Consider the following 19,479-nt stretch of genomic DNA (forward strand, 5'->3'; position numbering starts at 1 on the left):
CTGTAACACCCTCTGAAATAATAAAAAAGACCACAGTGTCTACTATAGCTTAGATTATCTTAATACTTAGCCTTTGCCCCATTTAACAGTGTTCTCAAAAGATGTAAAGGAAAGAAGTAGTCCATCAAGAGATGGATGCACTAAATGCACTAAATTACTTTCTCACTGTCTAATTTGCTGCCTTTAAAGGAAAATCATTACCAGTAGCATCTTATATTTTCCCTATAAAGCCTGTCTCCCAAACACAGTGAACCAGATGGAGGTAGGATGGTGTTTACATCACTAATGCTCTTATTTAAACACCAGTGGTAAGTGTGTTGGAGGGGTTTGGTTCTTGACTCAAGACAATATCAGAACTCTTTGTTCTGATACAACCCTACTCATATCAAGCCTTAATTAAAAAATAAATACTTAAAAAAACAGTTGGGAGAAAGTGGAGAAAATTAGGCCTTCTCACCTCATTACTTCATCTAACATGTTGGATTGATTTAGTTCATTCACGAGGTGTAAAAATTTCTTTCCAAAAGGGGCAGGCTGCTGATTCGTCTGCTTGTGCTAACAGGTTGCTTTGAGAATAGCATCCGCTTTCTCATCTATCACTGTCAGAAAATGTATTTCTGTTTCTTTCAAGCGAGTGAAACTGCCACCTAACAGTGCATGTGAAGACAACGGTCAGCTTTGCATGCTAGAGTTGATTTACGCCGTTTCCTGGTCCCCGTGTCTCTCTCCTTATGAAGCGGTTGAAGCGGCCTGAGTCGTGAATGATTATGCTGAGACTGGATTTTCATGCATGAGCTCCAGCTTTATTTGGGATTATTGCAGATGAAAGCCACAACTCGTTCTACATGAAAGGCTGCCAGTGGGGCCATTACATGCATTTTCTAAAACGTTCCAGGCCATCAAGGTGTAGTTACCATGATTTTTTATGTTTTTAAAGTAAAATACTGGAAACAAATCAATGCAGTTGGAGCCAGATATTTTTAAAAAACGGTTTAGATTCCAGTGTTGGAGTCTAGCAGCATCGCATCAGTGCAGGAAGGTCTTGGGTTTGAATCCACCAGCTGGTGGAAGCTTTTTACTCTGGAGTTTGCGTGTTCTCCCAAGTACTCCAGCTTCCACCCATAGTCCAAAGACATGCATGTTAAAAATAAAGCAATTTAAAAAAGGTGACGTTAAATGGGGCATCAGTGTGCAACCTTGCCTCTTGCCCTCAACAACTGGGATAGGTTATATCCCAACCATGACCCTCGACTGGACATGTGGAAGGAAATGGATGGATTCCCGCTCCGTTCAACAGCTGTCCCTAGAGTTGGTTATTTTAATAATTTCATACCTAAACCATCTCATTTACATGACAAAAAGCACCTTGAGGCAACTGTTGTTGTGATTTGGTGCTATCTTTAAAAAATGAATTGAAATTGAATTGAACTGAATTGAAAATGACATGCATACAGTCATTCACTGTCAGTTTGAGAAGCATAAAATCTCAAGAATAAAGGCCCAGTGTGGTATGCAATAAAAAGTAGGCCACACTGAGGGTTAAATAATCTGCTGTTTTGGGAGAGAGAGAGTGAGAGATGTTTGATCTCCGTTCTGTTTCAAGAAAGTTGTGATACTGTCTTCCACTTCGATTTTATGTATACTGCATACTGAAGAGGAGTTAATCTAGCAAAAATGGATGTAGCAGATGTAACACCACAGAGCGGCACTGCGCGCTCGAACACAAACAGCTAACAGAGATCTCACCAAGGTGAACCACAGGGTGAGACTGGCGCAGATCCCAGACTGCATCTCATGCTGAGCCTTTGTGTAGGAGTGTCTGAGCACATCTCATCTCAAAGATTTACTGCTAGAGTGAGATGGTTTCAAACCACCACAGTTTGGAGAAGAATGTAGTTTTAACAGGACATATAGTCTTGGAAATTGATGGGTTACCCATCAAATTGACTGTCCTTGGATGCTGACTTACACAATGTGATGACAACAAGTCCTACTCGGTCACTTTGACTCTTTGTAAAAAATTTTCTTTAACAGATTTACTGGAAATATCTAGCAAGTAGTGACATTTTTAGTATCAACTGGTTCCAAAATAAGATCTAAAGCAGGTGGATTTGATGCGTAAGAAGGCACATGATGAATTCAAAAGGTTTTAAGTTTGACCACACTAATAAATCCATGGAGTGCTAAACTGATTCTGACTGTGCTGGTGTTTGGAAAATGGATTTTGAACTAAGGTATGAGTAAAACATAACCCGGAGCTTAAACATTCAGCAGTTTCCTTTGTGAAATATCAATTTTGGAAGTTTTTTTTATTCTTTGGATTAGATTTAAGCATTCACGAAGTTTCGGATCAGTACTCAGTGAGCTAATCAATCGTTAATATATTAATATTTTTAAAAAGAAAAGAAAAATATTCAATGATCAAGCAGCCCCAAACTGAAAAGTGAAGGAGACTTGTCTACAAACAAGCAGCTGCACACATCTCATCTTCTATATGTGACTCATGCAGTGTTGATGAGGAACTGCAGGAGCTTCTGTCATTGTGTGCAGTTAATTGGTAAACTCTTTATAAAACAGCATGGGATCTCTTAATGACTTAATTAGTCCAACTGATCTATTTAATAATTACTTGCTTCAGTGAGGTGCTGCTCAGTCCAAATTGGATTAAGATGAGAATTTATAGGCGGCCAATTAGTATTCCTCCAAGTACTGCCGGGAAACAGTTCAATTACATCAAAAGGGGATGTAAAAAAACAGCATGTACTCCCTTTCTGCATGACATCATAGCACAGCTATACAGCGAACACTTGTTAGGACACAAGACTGAATGTGTACTTGTTATATCCCTCTTTTGTTCAAAGAAAACAGTGTCTAAAGCCAAAGATGTTATCTGAACCAAAGTGTAGTTTTACTATGGGTACCTCTACTCCAATACCATAAATGACACAGAATGACTCCAGAAATTAACATAGTACGGTGCAGAAATCTTTAGCCATTTTAACGGGAAAATGTGAAATAGGTGCAGCAATTTATTGAAACGTGCAAGGAAATAAAGTGAGTAAGGAAAGACATTCAGAGACATTCAAAACTCTTCTTTGGATGTTGGCCATCTCTTGTTACATTCTCTGTCAAGATGATCCAACACTGCTTCAATAAAGTTGAGTTCCAGGCTCTGGGGAGGCCAATCCATGACTGATTCAACTAAAGAAATGTGAACAAATTGTGTTTTTTTGGCAGGCTGCTCGTAGCAAAGTGTCTAAAGAAACAATTTAAAAGATAGTTGGTTCTTTGGCAAGTTACTTGTTAAGTGGAGACAATACTGGTTCATCCCTTGAGTTGGGCATCCCTTTTTACACTTGAAGGATTTGTGGCTCAGTGTTGAGTAGCTTGAAGAACAAAGATATTCCTGTGAAAATGGTCAGGTTCAAGGACTGAGGGGTGAGAAAAGCCGAGTTAAAGTCTGCTGATGGGCTTTTACGGAACGGAATGTGCTCAACTCGTGCTGTCCTCAAAATTTCCCGTCCCCAAGACTCACAAAACTAATCCCTGACTTTGTGGGCATTCAGCAGCATCCAGCCTGGCTGCTTTGATGAAGCTCTGAATGAAATTCCACTGCAGCTTAGGTGCATCCAAGCAAATGATCATATTTGGACTACAAAACTTCCCCTTGTGTCAGTTCTTATGTATAGAGGTCAAATGAAGAGCTAGTGAACATTGATAACGCAGCAGACAGGTGGTAAGGGATAATACTATATTGTTTTTATGCAACATCAAGATGCGTGTAAATTTTGCAATAAGATACAATCAGTGTAAAATAGCTGTTATTTAATAACCATGTTTTGCTGAACAACTGTAGTTACAGTTCATAATTATCTGTCTGTGAGTGACAGACAGCAGGCAGCAGTACTGCAGTGTGAAGGCACAACATAACAAGATGACCTGCATGTGAAGAACGACTTTAAACGTTATAAATTTACATCAGCCATCAACTAACTGGCTTTGTCAAATACAGTCCTCACTCACTAAATGAATGAGAATTTGTTTTTACAGCATTTCATCGGTCAGTTTGAGTAAGGCAAAAATATGTAAATAAGTAAACAATGATAACAAATGATAGTGTAAAACAAAGCAGTACACAAACCTTACTGGAAAAAAATGGCGCAAAATGTTACACACACCGTAACACACAATGTGAATGAAGAAAACCAAAGTTCTCTTTGTGGATGAAGCTGACTGATCTATAGCAAACACAAAACAGCCCCATGCTTCACCTTCTAAAATGTGTACACAGTCCTCTGATGGATTATCCACAATTTTCAAAATTACAGATTTCAAAGACTGAAGATATTCGCTACATTGCTCATAGCAGTGGCAGATACTGCCAATAAATGAGCACAAAGTAAAAATTTTAAAATAAATCAGTCTATAAAACCAACAATCCAACCCACTGCGTTTCATCTACAGGGTCTGCATAAGTGCATTTGTTGACTTAATAGTAACAACTTAAGGCTTTCCTTGAGTGTGTAGGGACTATGGAACGTCCTCTTGACAATTAGAGGAAAATACAATAAATCAAATCTTAGGTCAGTGCTGAACAACCACCTTCATCTCATCCACTCACATCATGCCTGCTGGCCATCAGTTCATGTCCACAGCTCCCCAAACTACCCCCCTCTGTTCCCCATGTCAAGGTGTCACTGGATCCTGGTCCATACTACAGCCGAGAGCTTCAATGTCATTGCTGATATCGGTGATCATACGGTCCCATTCATCCCCCTCAGAGGGCTCGTGGCCTTCGTCCGAGGCAACACTGTCACCACTTCCTCCTGCTGCTCCGTTGCCATTGGTGGTGGAATCTGAGGCAGAGCTTGCTGTGCGCTTGTAACGACCAAAGCTGTCAGTGATGATGCCTCGGCCGTCCTTCACACCGATGGTCTCAAGGAAGTTCTCAAAGTGTTGGCTGTCCTTCTCTGGTATGAAGGGCCGCAGGCCTGCAAGAGGAAGAAAAAGCTCTGAATTACTGCACATTTTATTACGTGAAGCATTTAAGTTACTTTAAAACACTGACAGGGACTAGAAAGAGAGACCATATTTCTTTATATTGGCTTCTCTTCATTTGCTCTGTTAAATCCAGAATTTAATTCAAAAATCCTTGAACTTGAATAATTAGGCTCCATCTTAATGACCTCATAGTACAGCCACTGGTATTGCCCCATCAGAGCTCTTGGACTGTGTGCTTACTTGTGGTTCCTAGAGTATTTAAAAGTAGAATGAGAGGCAGAGCCTTCAGTTTTCAGGCCCCTCTTCTGTGGAACCAGCTTGAAATTTGGATTCGGCAGACAGACACAGTCTTTACTTTTAAGCTCAGGCTTAAAACTTTCCCTTTTGCTAAAGCATATAGTTGGGGCTGGATCAGGTGACCCTGAAGCCTCCCTTAGTTATGCTGCAATAGGCGTAGGCTACTGGGGGATTCCCATGATGCAGGGGAGGAGTATTTCTTCTTCAGTCCCTGTTCTCACTCACTATGTATTAATAGACCTCTCTGCATTGAATCATTACTTGTTATTAATATCTGGTTCTCTTCTACAGCATGTTTTTTTTTATCCTGTCTTCCTTCTCTCACCCCAACCAGTTGCGACTAATGGCCGCCCCTCCCTGAGCCTGGTTCTGTTGGAGGTTTCTTCCTGTTAAAAGGGAGTTTTTCCATCCCACTATCGCCAAAGTGCTTGCTCATAGGGGGTTGTATGATTGTTGGCTTTACTCTGTTGTATTATTGTAGGGTCTACCTTACAATATAAAGCACCTTGAGGTGACTGTTGTTGTGATTTGATGCTGTCTAAATAAAACTGTATTGAAAATTGAATTGAATACACAAGATCTGTTACACCCGTCTTAGGACACACACACACACACACGCACACGCGCACACACACACACACACACACACACACACACACACACACACACACACACACACACACACACACACACACACACACACACACACACACACACACACACACACACACACACACACACACACACACACACACACACCTTCAGTCCCACCATGCCCTGAGACCAGTCTATTGGCGTGTATGTCTGAGGTGTTGCTGTAGCCTTACATAAGCGCACCATCTGTGATCTGACTGATCTTGGTGAAAATCTCACCAGAAACAGGTACTAAGATGAGCACTCTAATAAGTGCTTGTTCAATTCATGTAGCAGCTCCCTGTCCTTAGCCAACAAAGCTGCAGGCTGTCCTCCAGGAGTGGAAAGAAAAAAAAGAAAATCCTGATACTTGCAGTCTATGTGAACACAGGTGACTGTTTGATACATGCCCACAGGAGGCAGTCCTTCCATTAAAGATCTCATTTCTTTTTTTTCATGTCACACTTTCCCCTTAAACCTAATAACTGGTTGTGCAACCTCTGGCAACAAGAACTGCAATCAAGCTTTTATGATAACTGGCAAGTCTTTCACATCACTTCAGAATCTTGATCCTTTGCAGAATTGTTTTAATTAAGACAATTAGCCATGGGTTAGCCATTCAGAGGTAGCTTTTCTGGTATGTCCTGCTGCAAAACCCACGTGATCTCCTTCAGGATTTTCTAGTAGAGAGGGTTCCATCGATTACTGCAAGTCATTGAGGTCTTGAAGCAGCAAAGCAGCCCCAGGCCATCACACAACCATGTTTGACTGTTGGTATGACGTTATTTTTACACCAGAGCTATTTTTGTCTATTAAAAATGTTTGATGATCTGAAACATCAAAGTGTGACAAATATGAAAAAAAAAGAAAAAAAAAAGATGAGAAATCAGGAACGGGGATACTTAAAACCACAAACTACTTTTTTCTTTTTACAAGTATATATGTACGTTCATACCATCAATATTAGAGTACCATAAAAATGTTGTTGCTTGAAGTTGGTATTTTACTTTTTAGGATATTTTCTGTGCTCTTCTCCAAGATGTACCATTTAAAATATTGCTGTAATTAGATCAGTGGATGTAACTACTGTTACATAAACTGTGACTACTATATTAATCGCACAGACACCTAAAAAGAATAACACATAGCAAACTAAGACTTCAGCAAAAGTACAAAAGCTAACTGCTAACACTTTACACTTGATGATATGAAGTTTAAAATAATTGAATCTTCAGTTGTAGTGTGGGCTTACCGAGCAGAAGAAATTTCCTGCTGTCCCCATAAAGTTGTCGCAAATTAATGCAGAACTCATGAATGGAGGCACCATTACGGTATTCATGGAGCAAAGTAGCAAACTGCTGGATCTCCTGTGATGAGAGCTTTGTCCGCAGCTAGAAAGGGAGGGGGGAAATTAAAAAATAAAAACAAGAATGATTACAGTTTCGTATCAACATAGCTTTCAATATTCTTATTCTCACAAACAGAATTGGACAAAGAAAAGAGTGAAGTGAAAGCCATACTGTGGTCATGTAGTCCTGCAGCAGCTCTGCAGCTGTGGTGCTCAGCTCGCCTTCGCTTGCAGTTTTGGTCTGAGGAGATGCAGGAGTGGAAGCAGATGGAGAGCTTCCTTCTGTAACCAGGAACTGACTGAGAGACCGCAACACACTTAAGTGATGAGCAAAACTTTCACAGATGTGACAAAACTTTGAAAAGAAAAATGGAACTGCACTGTAGCTGGACTGAGCTGTGTACTCACAGTGGGCTGGGTTCCTCTTCAAAAGAGTCTTTAACATCTACTTTGCTCGAAGAGTCATCTTTAAGGTTAACAAAAGGAAATATTAACAGACTAACAATTGATGGAAAATCTTAAATTTCATTAGCTTAAAAAGCTACAAAACAGCACCAACCTACATTTTTAAGCTTCTTATCAAGTAAACCAAATATTTAAAAGTCTGTTAATTTTCCCATCACTTTTGTCCATATGGAAAACAATTTTCTGCTTTACCACTGTACTGAGAAAGGTGTCTGGTTGGTGTAGTTGCGCCATCAAAAATGGCTCTGTCTAAGAAGTCGATGGTTGATTCTGTGTAAACAATCTGGAAAACTTGGCTAAGCAAAAGACACAACTCCTCAGCTGCTGCCTAAAAAAAAGAAAACGAAAGAATAATACAGTTAGTAAACAGTTTTTATCATGCAAAACACATCAAAACTAAAATGATCTCTTAGAGATTGATGAATGCATCATAAAAAAAATTACAGTTTGTAGATTAACATACACTTGTTTCATCTTTTTAAATTACCAGGATTAAAAAAACAAAAAAAAAACAAAAAAAAACCAAAAAAAAAACAAAAAAAAAAACAGGGTTTTTGCTGGTTCCCATTCAGGTTCAACAGTGCTGCAGGTGGCTCGAAGCCAACACTTCAATTTAGATCTTTAAACCCTGTCTAGCATTTCAAAAGGAGTCTGCAGTTTGCCTCACATGCAAAATGTTACCTTATTATCAACTGCCAGCACAAGCAGACAGCAGACTTCAACAAGCACAGTTCCACTTTCTGACAAGGAGCTCCGAGTTTGAGACTTATTGAGATCAGGACATGAACTGGGACAGGGCGAGCCCCCTGACTCCTGGGCTGAAAACAAACAAACAAAAAAAACAACCCACATTTAAAATGAACATATAGTCAAAACTTTACTTATTCAGTTTTTATGCATGGATTCTGATCCTTAATAGCCATAATACTTTTAGCAAAAGTCAAACCTGAAAAGCTTTGTTTTTACCTGTTTTTATCACTACAAGGTGTAATGAGTCATCCCTGATGTAGGAGACAGCAGCAATATCATGGATGGGCACTCTTAAAATGATGTCTTCTCCATCTCGCCGTACCAGCTTGATGTTGTATGCTGACAAGCTCACGACTGCATCCTGCTCTGATGTCAGCTGGCCTACCAACTGATGTGACTTCTGAAATACCGGGAGAGAAATATTTAAGAAATATGCTTTCATTTGTCACTTTGTGATATACAACTATTCACCACCCAGTTAGCACAAACATCTCATGTTAGATATGCAGACAAGCCTGCTGAAGTTCAAACAGAGCATTAGAATGGGGAAGAAAGGCGATATAAGTGACTAAATGTAACCCGAGTTTTCCAGAAACTGTTGACTTACTGGGATTTTTCCACACAACCATCTTTAGGATTTACAGAGAATGGTCTAAAATCTGGCACTTCTCTGTATGACAAATGCTTTGTTGATGTCAAGTGGAAAATGTTCTGCCTGCTTTGAGTTCTTGGAAGGGAACAGTAACTCAAATAAGCACGTGTTAAAACCACGGTACGCAGAAGAGCATCTTTGAATGCACAACAAACCTTGAAGAAGTTGGGCTACAACAGCAGAGGACCACATTGGATACCACTCATATCAGCTAAGAACGGGAAACTGAGGCTAGAATTCACACACAACATATTGTAACATATTCTACTTAAATGGCCTCCAAAAATCACCAGATCTCAGTCCAATAGAGCACAGAAGATTTGCATTATGCACCAACTGTGTGCTGTCATGTCAAAATGGATCAAAATCTCTGAGGAATGTTTTCAGCACCTTGATGAATCTATGCCTTGAACAATTAAAGTAGTTCAAAAGGCAAAAAGGAGTCCAATCCAATTCTTGCAAGGTGTACTTAATATATTGTCCACTGAGTATATGCGAGTTATGTAGGAATAACTCTTCAACAGTTTTGAAAGAAAAATCAGGAGACGGGGGGGAGTAATCGCATTTAAAGATTCCGATAAATCCTCTTACTCAGGTACTTACTCTCGCATTGTCAATTAGCTGCAGGACCTCTGTCCTACTTGATGGGTTCAAGTATCCTGGAACTGATGTCAGCTGCCCCAAGTACTGAAAATGATAGAGGAAAAAAAACACTTCATATTAGAGAAAGTTGCACCAAAATCTAAATTAAAAAAAATAATAATCATTATTTAAAAGCAAAAAACCCCCCAAGAAAAAACCAAAAAAACCCCCCCCAAAAAGACCAAACCTGATATAAGTGAACAAAACGACTAGACCTTCAAAGAAAACATCCTTATCACACTCACTTTGACTTCCTTCTCAATGTAGTCATTGAGCAGGATGTCTGGGTCGATGCGGTGGTCAGGCTGAGAGAGTGAGAAGGTGTGTAGGGCCCTGCGCTCTGTGGCCTTCTCCTGGGCTTTCTTGTCCCTCCCCTTCTCTCCTTTCAGGAAGACTCGCTTGAACGGAGAGATACCAGGCTATTGAATAAAGAAAGAAAGGTGAGTGAAGTAAGAGGACAGCAGTCTGTGTAACAGTAACTTGAACTCGCCTTTTAAGTTTGAGTAAATACAAGTAGTAATTCCCTATAAGACCATATAAGAAAAAAATACATGTGTGACAATCTAACACTTGCAAGTGGAATTACGAGTTCAGTATGAAAAAGGGAAGCTACGTTAAATTTTGTTGACAGTTCTTCTCGCCTGGCCTATAATTTCTGCTGAGCCCATTTCCCCTCACTGTTCTGCTAGTTCCAAAATAAGACACCACAGAATTACAAACCTCAATGTTGTGCAATACGTTATGCTACAATACTAACAAAAGCACATGTAAACAATACGTTTTGTGATTTTGATGACCTTTTTCAGGTTTCCCTAACTGGAGCATGCATTCTCTCTCAAACATCTTTGTTTTTAAGTCTGTTTATTTCACTTCATTCCTTTGTCTGCATATAGGTAGTACAACATTACACACCAGTGTTGATCTCGTATATGTTTGAAACCCAAAAACAGTTACTTAACATAACATAACTAACTCCGACTTTGGAAAATGTTTCAAAAGCATAAAAAAGATAAAGCGTGTAAAAATAATAATAATAAAATCATACCTCGTTCTCCATGAACCCGCACTTTGGGGATACGCCTATGCAACAAGCTCGCAGCCTGGCCACAAATGCTCAGACACTGCCTAAACTAAAGATCACCTGATGCCTCCACTCACATGCAATGACAGCTGCCAACTGGCGAGAGACACTCAGTATAGCACACGGGGTATAGATGTCAGGGGTGTGTTCCCCACAAAGGAAGGGAAGTGTCTCTGACTTTATACTCAAGCACAAGAACAGGAAGGAGAGCAACCACAGCTTCCTGCAATGACACGTGTATTGATGCTTTGAATATTTAGACACTTCTCTGCAGGAAACTTGTCATGTAGTTTTGAGAACTGTTTGGCAGATGCTGAATGCAATTTTAGTAAATGTGATTCAAAAGGTACACTTTTACCTCAAAACTAATAACATTTCAATGCGATTGCTTGTTTCTATCACAGTCACAGGACTCTGCAAGACTCTGAAAGCACATTTATACATACTGCTGCTAAACCACAGAATTAGACAACTTTGTCTCTTTCTCCTCAGCTAACCACAGCTATGACATCTGCAACGCTGTTAACAGTGCAGATTTCAGAAGGTGAAAAGTGCAGGCAATCTAAAGACAGATGTTCATTTTTTTAATTAAACAGGCAAATTATAAATAGTAAAAACTTTTCTCTGCAACAATAAAAGCAAATCAAGAGCAGACATTTAGAAGTTTGCAAACACCATCTACAACAGAAGGACTACTTTAGTCATTTGTAGTTCCCAAATTTGTAGCTAGAATTTTTTAAAACAGATTTCTATATCTTTTCTCGTGATCTGAGAAGATAATGTCATTAATTTCATTATATTAGTTTATTGCTTTTGGAGAATTTCAGTGACAGTGACAGTTGTGTTTTTTTCGTCATATGTCCCTGTGACAGCCACACCCTGTGTGAGAGTGTGTGTGTATGTATGGAGGTATGTGAGTGTATGTATGTCTTTGCTAATTGAAGTTAAGCATTTTTGCCATAGTCTCTGGCAGAAATAAGTAATTAAAGGAAAAATCTATTACGGAGTCAGTTACATGCTGGTAAAGGAGGACTTTAAAGAACTGGTTAAGAAGTAGGGTTGGGCAATTGGACGAATATATCGACTATTGACGATAGACTGAGCCCATCAGCGATCGTTTTTACAAGGGCGATTTATTTATTCATTTGCCCATGACTAAGTTTGCTAATAATGATGGAGCTAACAGAAGCAGTCAACAGAAAATAATAATAATAATAGCACTGTTTTAGCAACATGCTTTTTCATCTGCGAGCCTCAGAATGTGCCCAAATGCTTTTTAATGGAGCTGCATTAACACTGACAGCCTTAATTTTTTGGGGGGGAAATTAGTTCGCCCACAACATGTTGTGTTATAAACATGCAAATCAGTCCATGCTACATTGCTCCACCCATCAAAAAGTCTGCGCATGTGCGAATGTCGCCCAACGTCCATTAATGGACTGATGATTGTTGGAAAATTTTTACATATCGCCCAACCCTATTAAGAAGGCTGACCCAAGAAACAACATTCCAGGTAAAATATAATTTTCAGTTTCATATTTGACAATATTGTGCAGGCTCAGATTAAGTTACAAGGCTAGTTATTATTATAGAGATTGAAAATGTGACGTCATTCCGGGGTAAAACCGCAAAGAATTCTGGGAACGAGTGTCAAGCGGTACTAGTGCACGCAGGCTTTCACATGAAAACAGTCACACAGCAATAAAAAGAAACACAAAAAATGGCAAGAAGCTGTTGTATTATTAACTGCAATAGCCGGTTGAATGACAGCCACAGGAAGCCAATGGGTAAAGAGATCGGTTTTTATCGGATTACGTCGTGGAAGAGAAATTGTTCAAGCAGTGTTTCCGAAGTAACAAAGAGCCGACGGATGGCCTGGATTGCAGCCATTCGAAGACCAAATATAATGTTCCAGAACACTCCAGCTCATATGTTAGTCTGCTCCAAGCATTTCCACAAAGGTAAGTCTTCTGTTGTAGTTATTACGTAATTTATCATAACATAATTGTTGATGTAGGTTACAAATAAGTCTTATATTGATTTGAATTGAATTCGTTGCGCTATGCTGCTTTGTTCACTGTGGCTTTGCGGGCTAATGTTTGTTGTGTTTTGTAGGAAAACCAGTCTACAAAATGTTAGAATGCGATCCAGACTGGGCACCCTCTATCAACCGGGGTCATACTGAGTTTAAAGCTACTACCACAGCAAGATTTGATCGGTTAAGAGAGCGTGATATCATTACAGCCACGAAACGTCCTGTATATATGTGCCCAAGGGTTGTACTGAAGCACTCAAGTGATGAATAACTGTTTTCCAGTATGTTGTTTTGCAATGTTTTTTGGGGTTTTTTTGCATTGTTGATTTGTTTTTTTACCGAAGCAGCTAATAAAGCATAATGGAATACAATTTTGCGTCTTTCCTGTAAGATTCTATAATAGAATGAGACAATAATGCCAGTTATAAATAAAGACAATGAATTGAATGAATTACGAAACACTCATTTGATTTCTATTAGATCTGAAAATGCTCGTACCCAACATGCAATGCGCGAAAGTCGCATGGTCTGTCAATCTCTATAGTTAAGCATTAAGCAGTTATGTTATCTTTTTACTGAAAATCTCCAAGGAACACACTACCTAGGCTACGTTTATGCTTTACCATTGACTTATGCTGTTCGTATTCTTGCACTTTAACGCTGCTGCTGGTGACTTGTGGTAATAACAGTCACACTTTGAAAGGGTTAGTCTGTCATCGGTGACACTTGAAAAGGATGGAAATCCCCTTGATTTTGTTTGCAGCAATAAATAAATGCTGCTACCGGTGAGCTGCAGTCACTGATTCAATGTTATTCAGCATCTTGTTTTCTATATAATCAGAAATATCATCACAAATTTTCTTGAAATATTATAACAATATTTTGATGCCATCTCACCCACTCCCAACTGTGCCACTCAAAAACTCATGTTACAAACCTGGCTTTTTTTTTTATATCTATGCTAAGAAATATCAGCACATAAGAGACAAACTAAATGCAAATTTAAAAGCCATACATTCACTCAGACACACATACGTGTGTGTGTGTGTGTTAATGTATGTTGTTTCTTACGTGCTGATATTTCTTAGCCTTCAGTCACTATAGAACTCGAGCTCCATCACCCACTGCATTATTTAATAGTATGCAACTATTGAAGTACATTAACATTTTATGGCCTTTACTTGTGAAATGTGAGACTATAGTTGACCCCAGTAAATGGCCACAAGCTGATGTGTGTTTTTTATTCATAAAATACATGAAGAAACTGCATAGTTTCTGTGGGGTGTGACAATAATGAGTATAGATAAGACTTTCACATTTACTTCAAAACAATGCAAGAAAACCTAGACCAGCTGTAAGAGAAGCCAGCATTCTCAATTCACTGAGACCTATTCAGAAACGCGGCCTAAGAATAACAATTAAATCCTACAAATAATCATTCACAGTAAAGTATTCAAGAACATTACCATATACAGTTGTAGGAAAAAGTTCGAGGACCCTTGAGGTTTACTAGAATTTCTGCATGAAATATTCATAAAAGGTGTAATCTTCATCGTGTCCCCTTTAGAATCATAAGGTCCAATCTGACACTTCTGTCAAACTTGACTTATTCTAATATTCTTATTCCCTGACAACTTAAAAATAATGCAAGTATTTCATTTTTAACTTTTCAATTGCACCTTTGGAAAAAAAAAAGTCTCTCCATAAGGATTCTTTAACTTTGCATTAAAAGGTGCCATCTATGAGCCAATAAGAACTTGATGACATGTTGAAACCAGAAAGGAAGCCTCCCTGCTGCTGTGGAGTCGGGGCGGTCTGCCTCTCCCCACCGCAGGGAAAAGGGTAACACCACCTGGGTCTGGGTGCAGTTCCCCCCTCCAGGGGCAAGGGTACCTAGTCCCGGTTCGTAGAGTACGCTTGGGGAGTGTGATCGTGTTTACAGCGTCTCTTTATGTCTGTCTCCACGTTGGTTGAGTGTGGAGTAAGTGCATATGAGAGCATGAGGGTGGGAATGGATGTTTGTGTCTGTGTGTGCCTGTATGTCTGTGTCTATATGTCAGGTTTGGTATCAGACGCCACCTCCCTGGGGACATCTCAGGCCCTCCAAGGTTTGGAGGCCTATCTCCACCCACCACCACTTCCCCTGCCAGTGGCGGACTCCCTCAGACATCGGTGCGTTGGTGGTTCTTTGTGTCTGGGGATGGGCGTCCAGGTACACACCGGCTCACTCCTTGGCGGCCGCTTATCGGGGCCTGGAGCCTGGGGCTCGCTCGGGCCACTTCGGAGGTGGGGTGCCCCCGGCCTCTCGGCCTGGGGCTCGGTCACTCAGGCACAGCTGGCTGCCGGCGGAGCTCACAGGCGCGTCACTGCAACTCTCCCTGGCTTTTGCTCCGTGGCTGCTGAGTGAACCCTCATCTGGGACTCTCCTCAGCTCTTTCTGGGACAGTGGCGCGGCTGCCCCTCTGTTAGTCTTCCTTGGTCTCTTGTGTTCTGGGGGCCTCTGGATGTCTGGAGTTTTGATCTCCTCCATACCTGCTTCATGCCCTGGAGGACGGGGCAGTGGCCCCCCCACACCCTCTAGCAGATCATTACATGAAGGAACCTTTTAAAAAAAAAAAAACAAGCGCGTCCATGCTCACAGGTGTACACACAGGTGATCACACCCACAAACTACACCCTTTTTGGCTCCTACCTCAAAGCACACTGTGTTCTGTTGAGCTTATGTGCTGCACAATAATGTTTAATATTTAGTATTTACTGTCATATTCGTTATGGAAAAGCTGTTTCTCTTTCCCTCTTTCTTTCTCCCCTTCTTTCCTCCAGTCAAGTCTGTCCCGTATTCAGCAAGTGAAAATAAAATAAACAATAAAAGGTGAATCAAATGGACCATTACGGCAAGGCTGGGATGGTCAATTTGGTAAAGTAAATCCGTTGAGCATCTTTCTTCGCCTTTAGACAATAATTCTGATGGCAAAAGAGCCAAACGGGACAGGCAAAAAAATAAAAATAAAAAGAAACCAGAAAGGAAGCGAAATGAGTCTGGTGCTCAGTTGGCTAGCATGAGGGTATTGAAATGTGCCATTTTGTTTTGTTTTTTTTACAATTTGTATTCAATCATTCATTTATTTATTGAAAAGATGCCACTCTTTTAAGCATCGTCTTGTCACAGAATGCATTACATTTGATTTAATCATACTTGTGGAGACAGTTACATTACTAATTGTATATTTTAAAACTAATTATAATTATGGTTTTAAATGGTTAACTTAATTATAAGTTAACCATTTATAATTACTTGAAAATCTGATTTCACATTTTGTAAAACGAACCTAATGTTTCCAAAGAAAAATAAGTTTGTAGAATTAAAAGGTTTATCTGCATTTCACTTGTTCAAAAGCTATACACTTGACAGGGTTCAAGACTATAGATTTAAAAGACATATAGGGTGTGTGTCATAATCATATGGGAGTAAGACTTATTCCACATGTAATTTTTGCGATGTGGACTGCAAAAACCTGAAAACATAATATCTCAAAACTGGTCAGAATCCATAAAAAAAACGTATAATTCTAAGGGGATGAAACAGCAGTTCATCCAATCAGGGATGACAGAAACTCAAAACAATGCATATTCACACTATAATGTTCCTCTAAGGGACATACCGGTAATTTTTAACCAAGACTTTGCTTGCAGAATACCTGCCTTAATGCCTCACTATCTGACAAATATACTAACAAGGAGGATCCATTAATGAATCAGTCAGAAGAATAATAGCAACACTTTATCGATTTAGGCAACTGAGCTTTTCCATAAAATAAATCTCAGCCAAATGTAATCCACAGTCAGCACCAAGTGGTACAAACAGGAACTGCACAACTCATGTTTAAATTTTTAAACCCTAGTAACATTGCACCACATGGTAAATAGGTGATCAGCTGTTTGAACACTGTCCACTCATAATGCAGATTTGCAATGAGAAGTAAAAGGAACTTCCACATAATGACAATCCAAAATTGTGGTTAAAAAGCATCCTACTGGAGTCTGGACAATCATTAGTGATCAGATATTTTGGGTGTAAGGTTCAGTGGAAATTATGTCTTATCGGGCTATGTGCACATTCTGGTATGTTATCATTGCTGGAAAACCATGTCCTTGAGAAAACAAACCATCTAGGGCAACACTGGATTTCTTCCCAAATTTCCCCTTGCATCAAGAGGAAGCTGAATTAGATAGGAAGATGCATTAGTGTCCCTTTCGTGGAAAAAACGGCTGAATGACTAACACAATCATAACAAAGCGTCAGACATCTCAGTTTTCATTATACTTCTTTTTCATGTCCTGCCATCCCGTTTCTTCCTGTTCCAGCCAACAGAACAGGAGCAAAAGCCCTCCCTGTGTCTGCTCTAATGAACAGGATAAAAGGAGTGTCTCCCAAACAACTATCTGCTGCGTGTGTTTACTGTAACGACCTGCCTCCATATCAAACGGGAGCATGTACTGTATCAGTGTATCACTGTGTGAGGGCAGGTTTGTTGGCACGACCAAGTGGTGCTTCTTCCTTTTAGAATGACTGACACTGATAACAGCTGCCTTTGACAGCAGACCCATGCCTGCCATATCAACGAGCTATTGCTTTGGGAAACTCGGTTGTGCTTTCGTTAGCTTTTTGGTGAACAATATCACTGAGGTATACCAGCATCAAGCTCGCTGTTTAAAGCCCAATATCCAATAATATATTCGCCTAATTGTTAATACACCATATTTTCCATAGCGAACATCCACTACATTTAAGCGCACGAAAATATAAAGCGAACAAATCCTTTACAACTTCCCAAACTTTACTTGTTTCTTACTATAATCCTTTCGGTACGTTGCACATTCTATTCTTTTATAAGTGACGCCGGCTGATTGGAAGCACAGTCTATCAGTCCGAGTGGTATTGGGATTGATTCCCGGGTCCGCTGGCCAGCTAACGTAAGCTAAACTTTACTTGATAGTTTGCTACTTATCTTAGCCAGTTACCAGCTCAGCTAGCTTAGGTAATAAGGTAGCAGGTAGTCAACCTGCTATAAAAGTGCGCAAATTGTCCAACTTACCTTTTTTACTTTTTTCACATCATCCTCCATTTCTATGGGAAGAATTTCATCTTCATATTCACTTCAGCTTATAGACGCAGGTGAGACGTGAAGGTTTTAGCCAAGCACTCATCTAAGACCAGTTAGCTTGCTAGCCTAGCTTAGCCAAGCCTAGCATTGGCAAAGTGATGCCCGATTTTGAGCTGATACCAAAACGCCATGCTAATTCTTGTGTAACTCTTCAACCATTAGAAAAAATCCCGGTGCTCCACCATTGTGGAAAAAATGAAGCCGATTCCGTACAGTTTAAACAGTCAAAGAAATAGTTTGTGAAGAAGACAAACTCCAACAAAACAGTCAAAACTTTTCAACCGTGCCGCCATTTTGGGCGTTTAACTGTAATCCAGGCCCAGCATGCCTTGCTTTGCTTTGCACAAACCAAAACAGGGCAGCTGTTGTGCTTTACAGCTGTCAATGCTGCCGGCTGATGGGAGAAACCAACTTCATGAACGGAGTAATTTGCTATTAACTGCAGTGAAAAATGAATTATGGAAACATGATCTCAGCTCAGCTTAGAGGGTGTTTGCGTTTTATATAACTGGTAGGTTTCTTCATTGTTTTAATGCTTTACGTTTACTGCTTCATATAGTACTCCTCTTTGCCCGGGATTTATTAAATTATTTAAAATCGAGTTTGAGCCTTCTTTGTCAAAAACAAATCTCACTGGATTTTTAAACAATAGCCCACTGACGTGAAGTCATCAGAGATTAGATTGACTAACAGCTGATGACTCTGAGAGCTTTTAGTTATCCGAAAATGAGAGTGCGGACATGGGGTGGAGGTGAGTGTCAGGGGTGATTTGTCACGCAGCCTTAAGACCAGCTATGATGCATCGTTTACAGAGGCAGAGGTGTAGGTTGCAAAGTTAAAGATGCTAAAGTTTTTGCTGTGAGTGATGAGGAGGAGCAGGATTAGAAAGGATTGTAACAGAGGGACAGCTCAATGGTGGTACTTAGGCTCTGTTTTCCCAAACACGTGAATAAAGCAGGTGATGGCTATTCTTTGCTGTATGTTATTTCACACTATGAGGAACTGGTCATCAGTGATTTGTTTCTCTAATTAAATTTTCAGCTGTTTCTTCTCTTTGACCCTCACTGTGCAGAATTATGTATGTATTAAGAGTGTTAAACAATTGTAAATCAAACATTTCTGTGTGCACAGAGTTAAACCTGTGCATGAGCTATGACTTCATGCTACAGGCAACTTACGCAAGTGTCTGTGAATGGGCTGTCATTCATGTAGGAAACGTCTTGACTCCAGTAGTTTAATATTTACATATTGATCGATTTTGGGGTTTTTAAAATGAAACATTTAAAAATTACTGAATTTATTTAGAAACCTAGAGGATTTAGAGAGTTTCTGTGAAGAGGAGTGGGCCAGAATTCCCCCTGAGTGACCAGCTATACAAGAAATGTCTTACCGCCATCCTTCCCAAAAAGG

General features: G+C 39.8%; 1 protein-coding gene across 2 annotated transcripts; it reads right to left on the reverse strand.

Moving 5' to 3' along the window:
* Positions 1–3,737: 3,737 nt before the first annotated feature.
* On the reverse strand, positions 3,738–18,395 carry ccm2 (CCM2 scaffold protein). Of its 2 annotated transcripts, none has more exons than XM_026142542.2 (10): positions 18,001–18,395; positions 10,034–10,207; positions 9,750–9,833; positions 8,711–8,894; positions 8,426–8,562; positions 7,937–8,072; positions 7,688–7,745; positions 7,452–7,578; positions 7,184–7,322; positions 3,738–4,991 (listed from the first exon to the last, which is right to left on the reverse strand). In XM_026142542.2, exons 1-10 carry the CDS (start codon positions 18,028–18,030, stop codon positions 4,687–4,689), a joined length of 1,374 nt encoding a protein of 457 aa, XP_025998327.1. In that variant the 5' UTR covers positions 18,031–18,395; the 3' UTR covers positions 3,738–4,686. The 2 variants fall into 2 exon arrangements, with proteins under 2 accessions (XP_025998327.1, XP_025998328.1); XM_026142543.2 differs by lacking the exon at positions 18,001–18,395 and adding an exon at positions 10,834–10,985.
* Between the last annotated feature and the right edge of the window lie 1,084 nt (positions 18,396–19,479).

This window comes from Astatotilapia calliptera, chromosome 15, assembly GCF_964374335.1.
Source record: "Astatotilapia calliptera chromosome 15, fAstCal68.1, whole genome shotgun sequence".
In the NCBI taxonomy this organism is placed as follows: Eukaryota; Metazoa; Chordata; class Actinopteri; order Cichliformes; family Cichlidae; genus Astatotilapia; species Astatotilapia calliptera.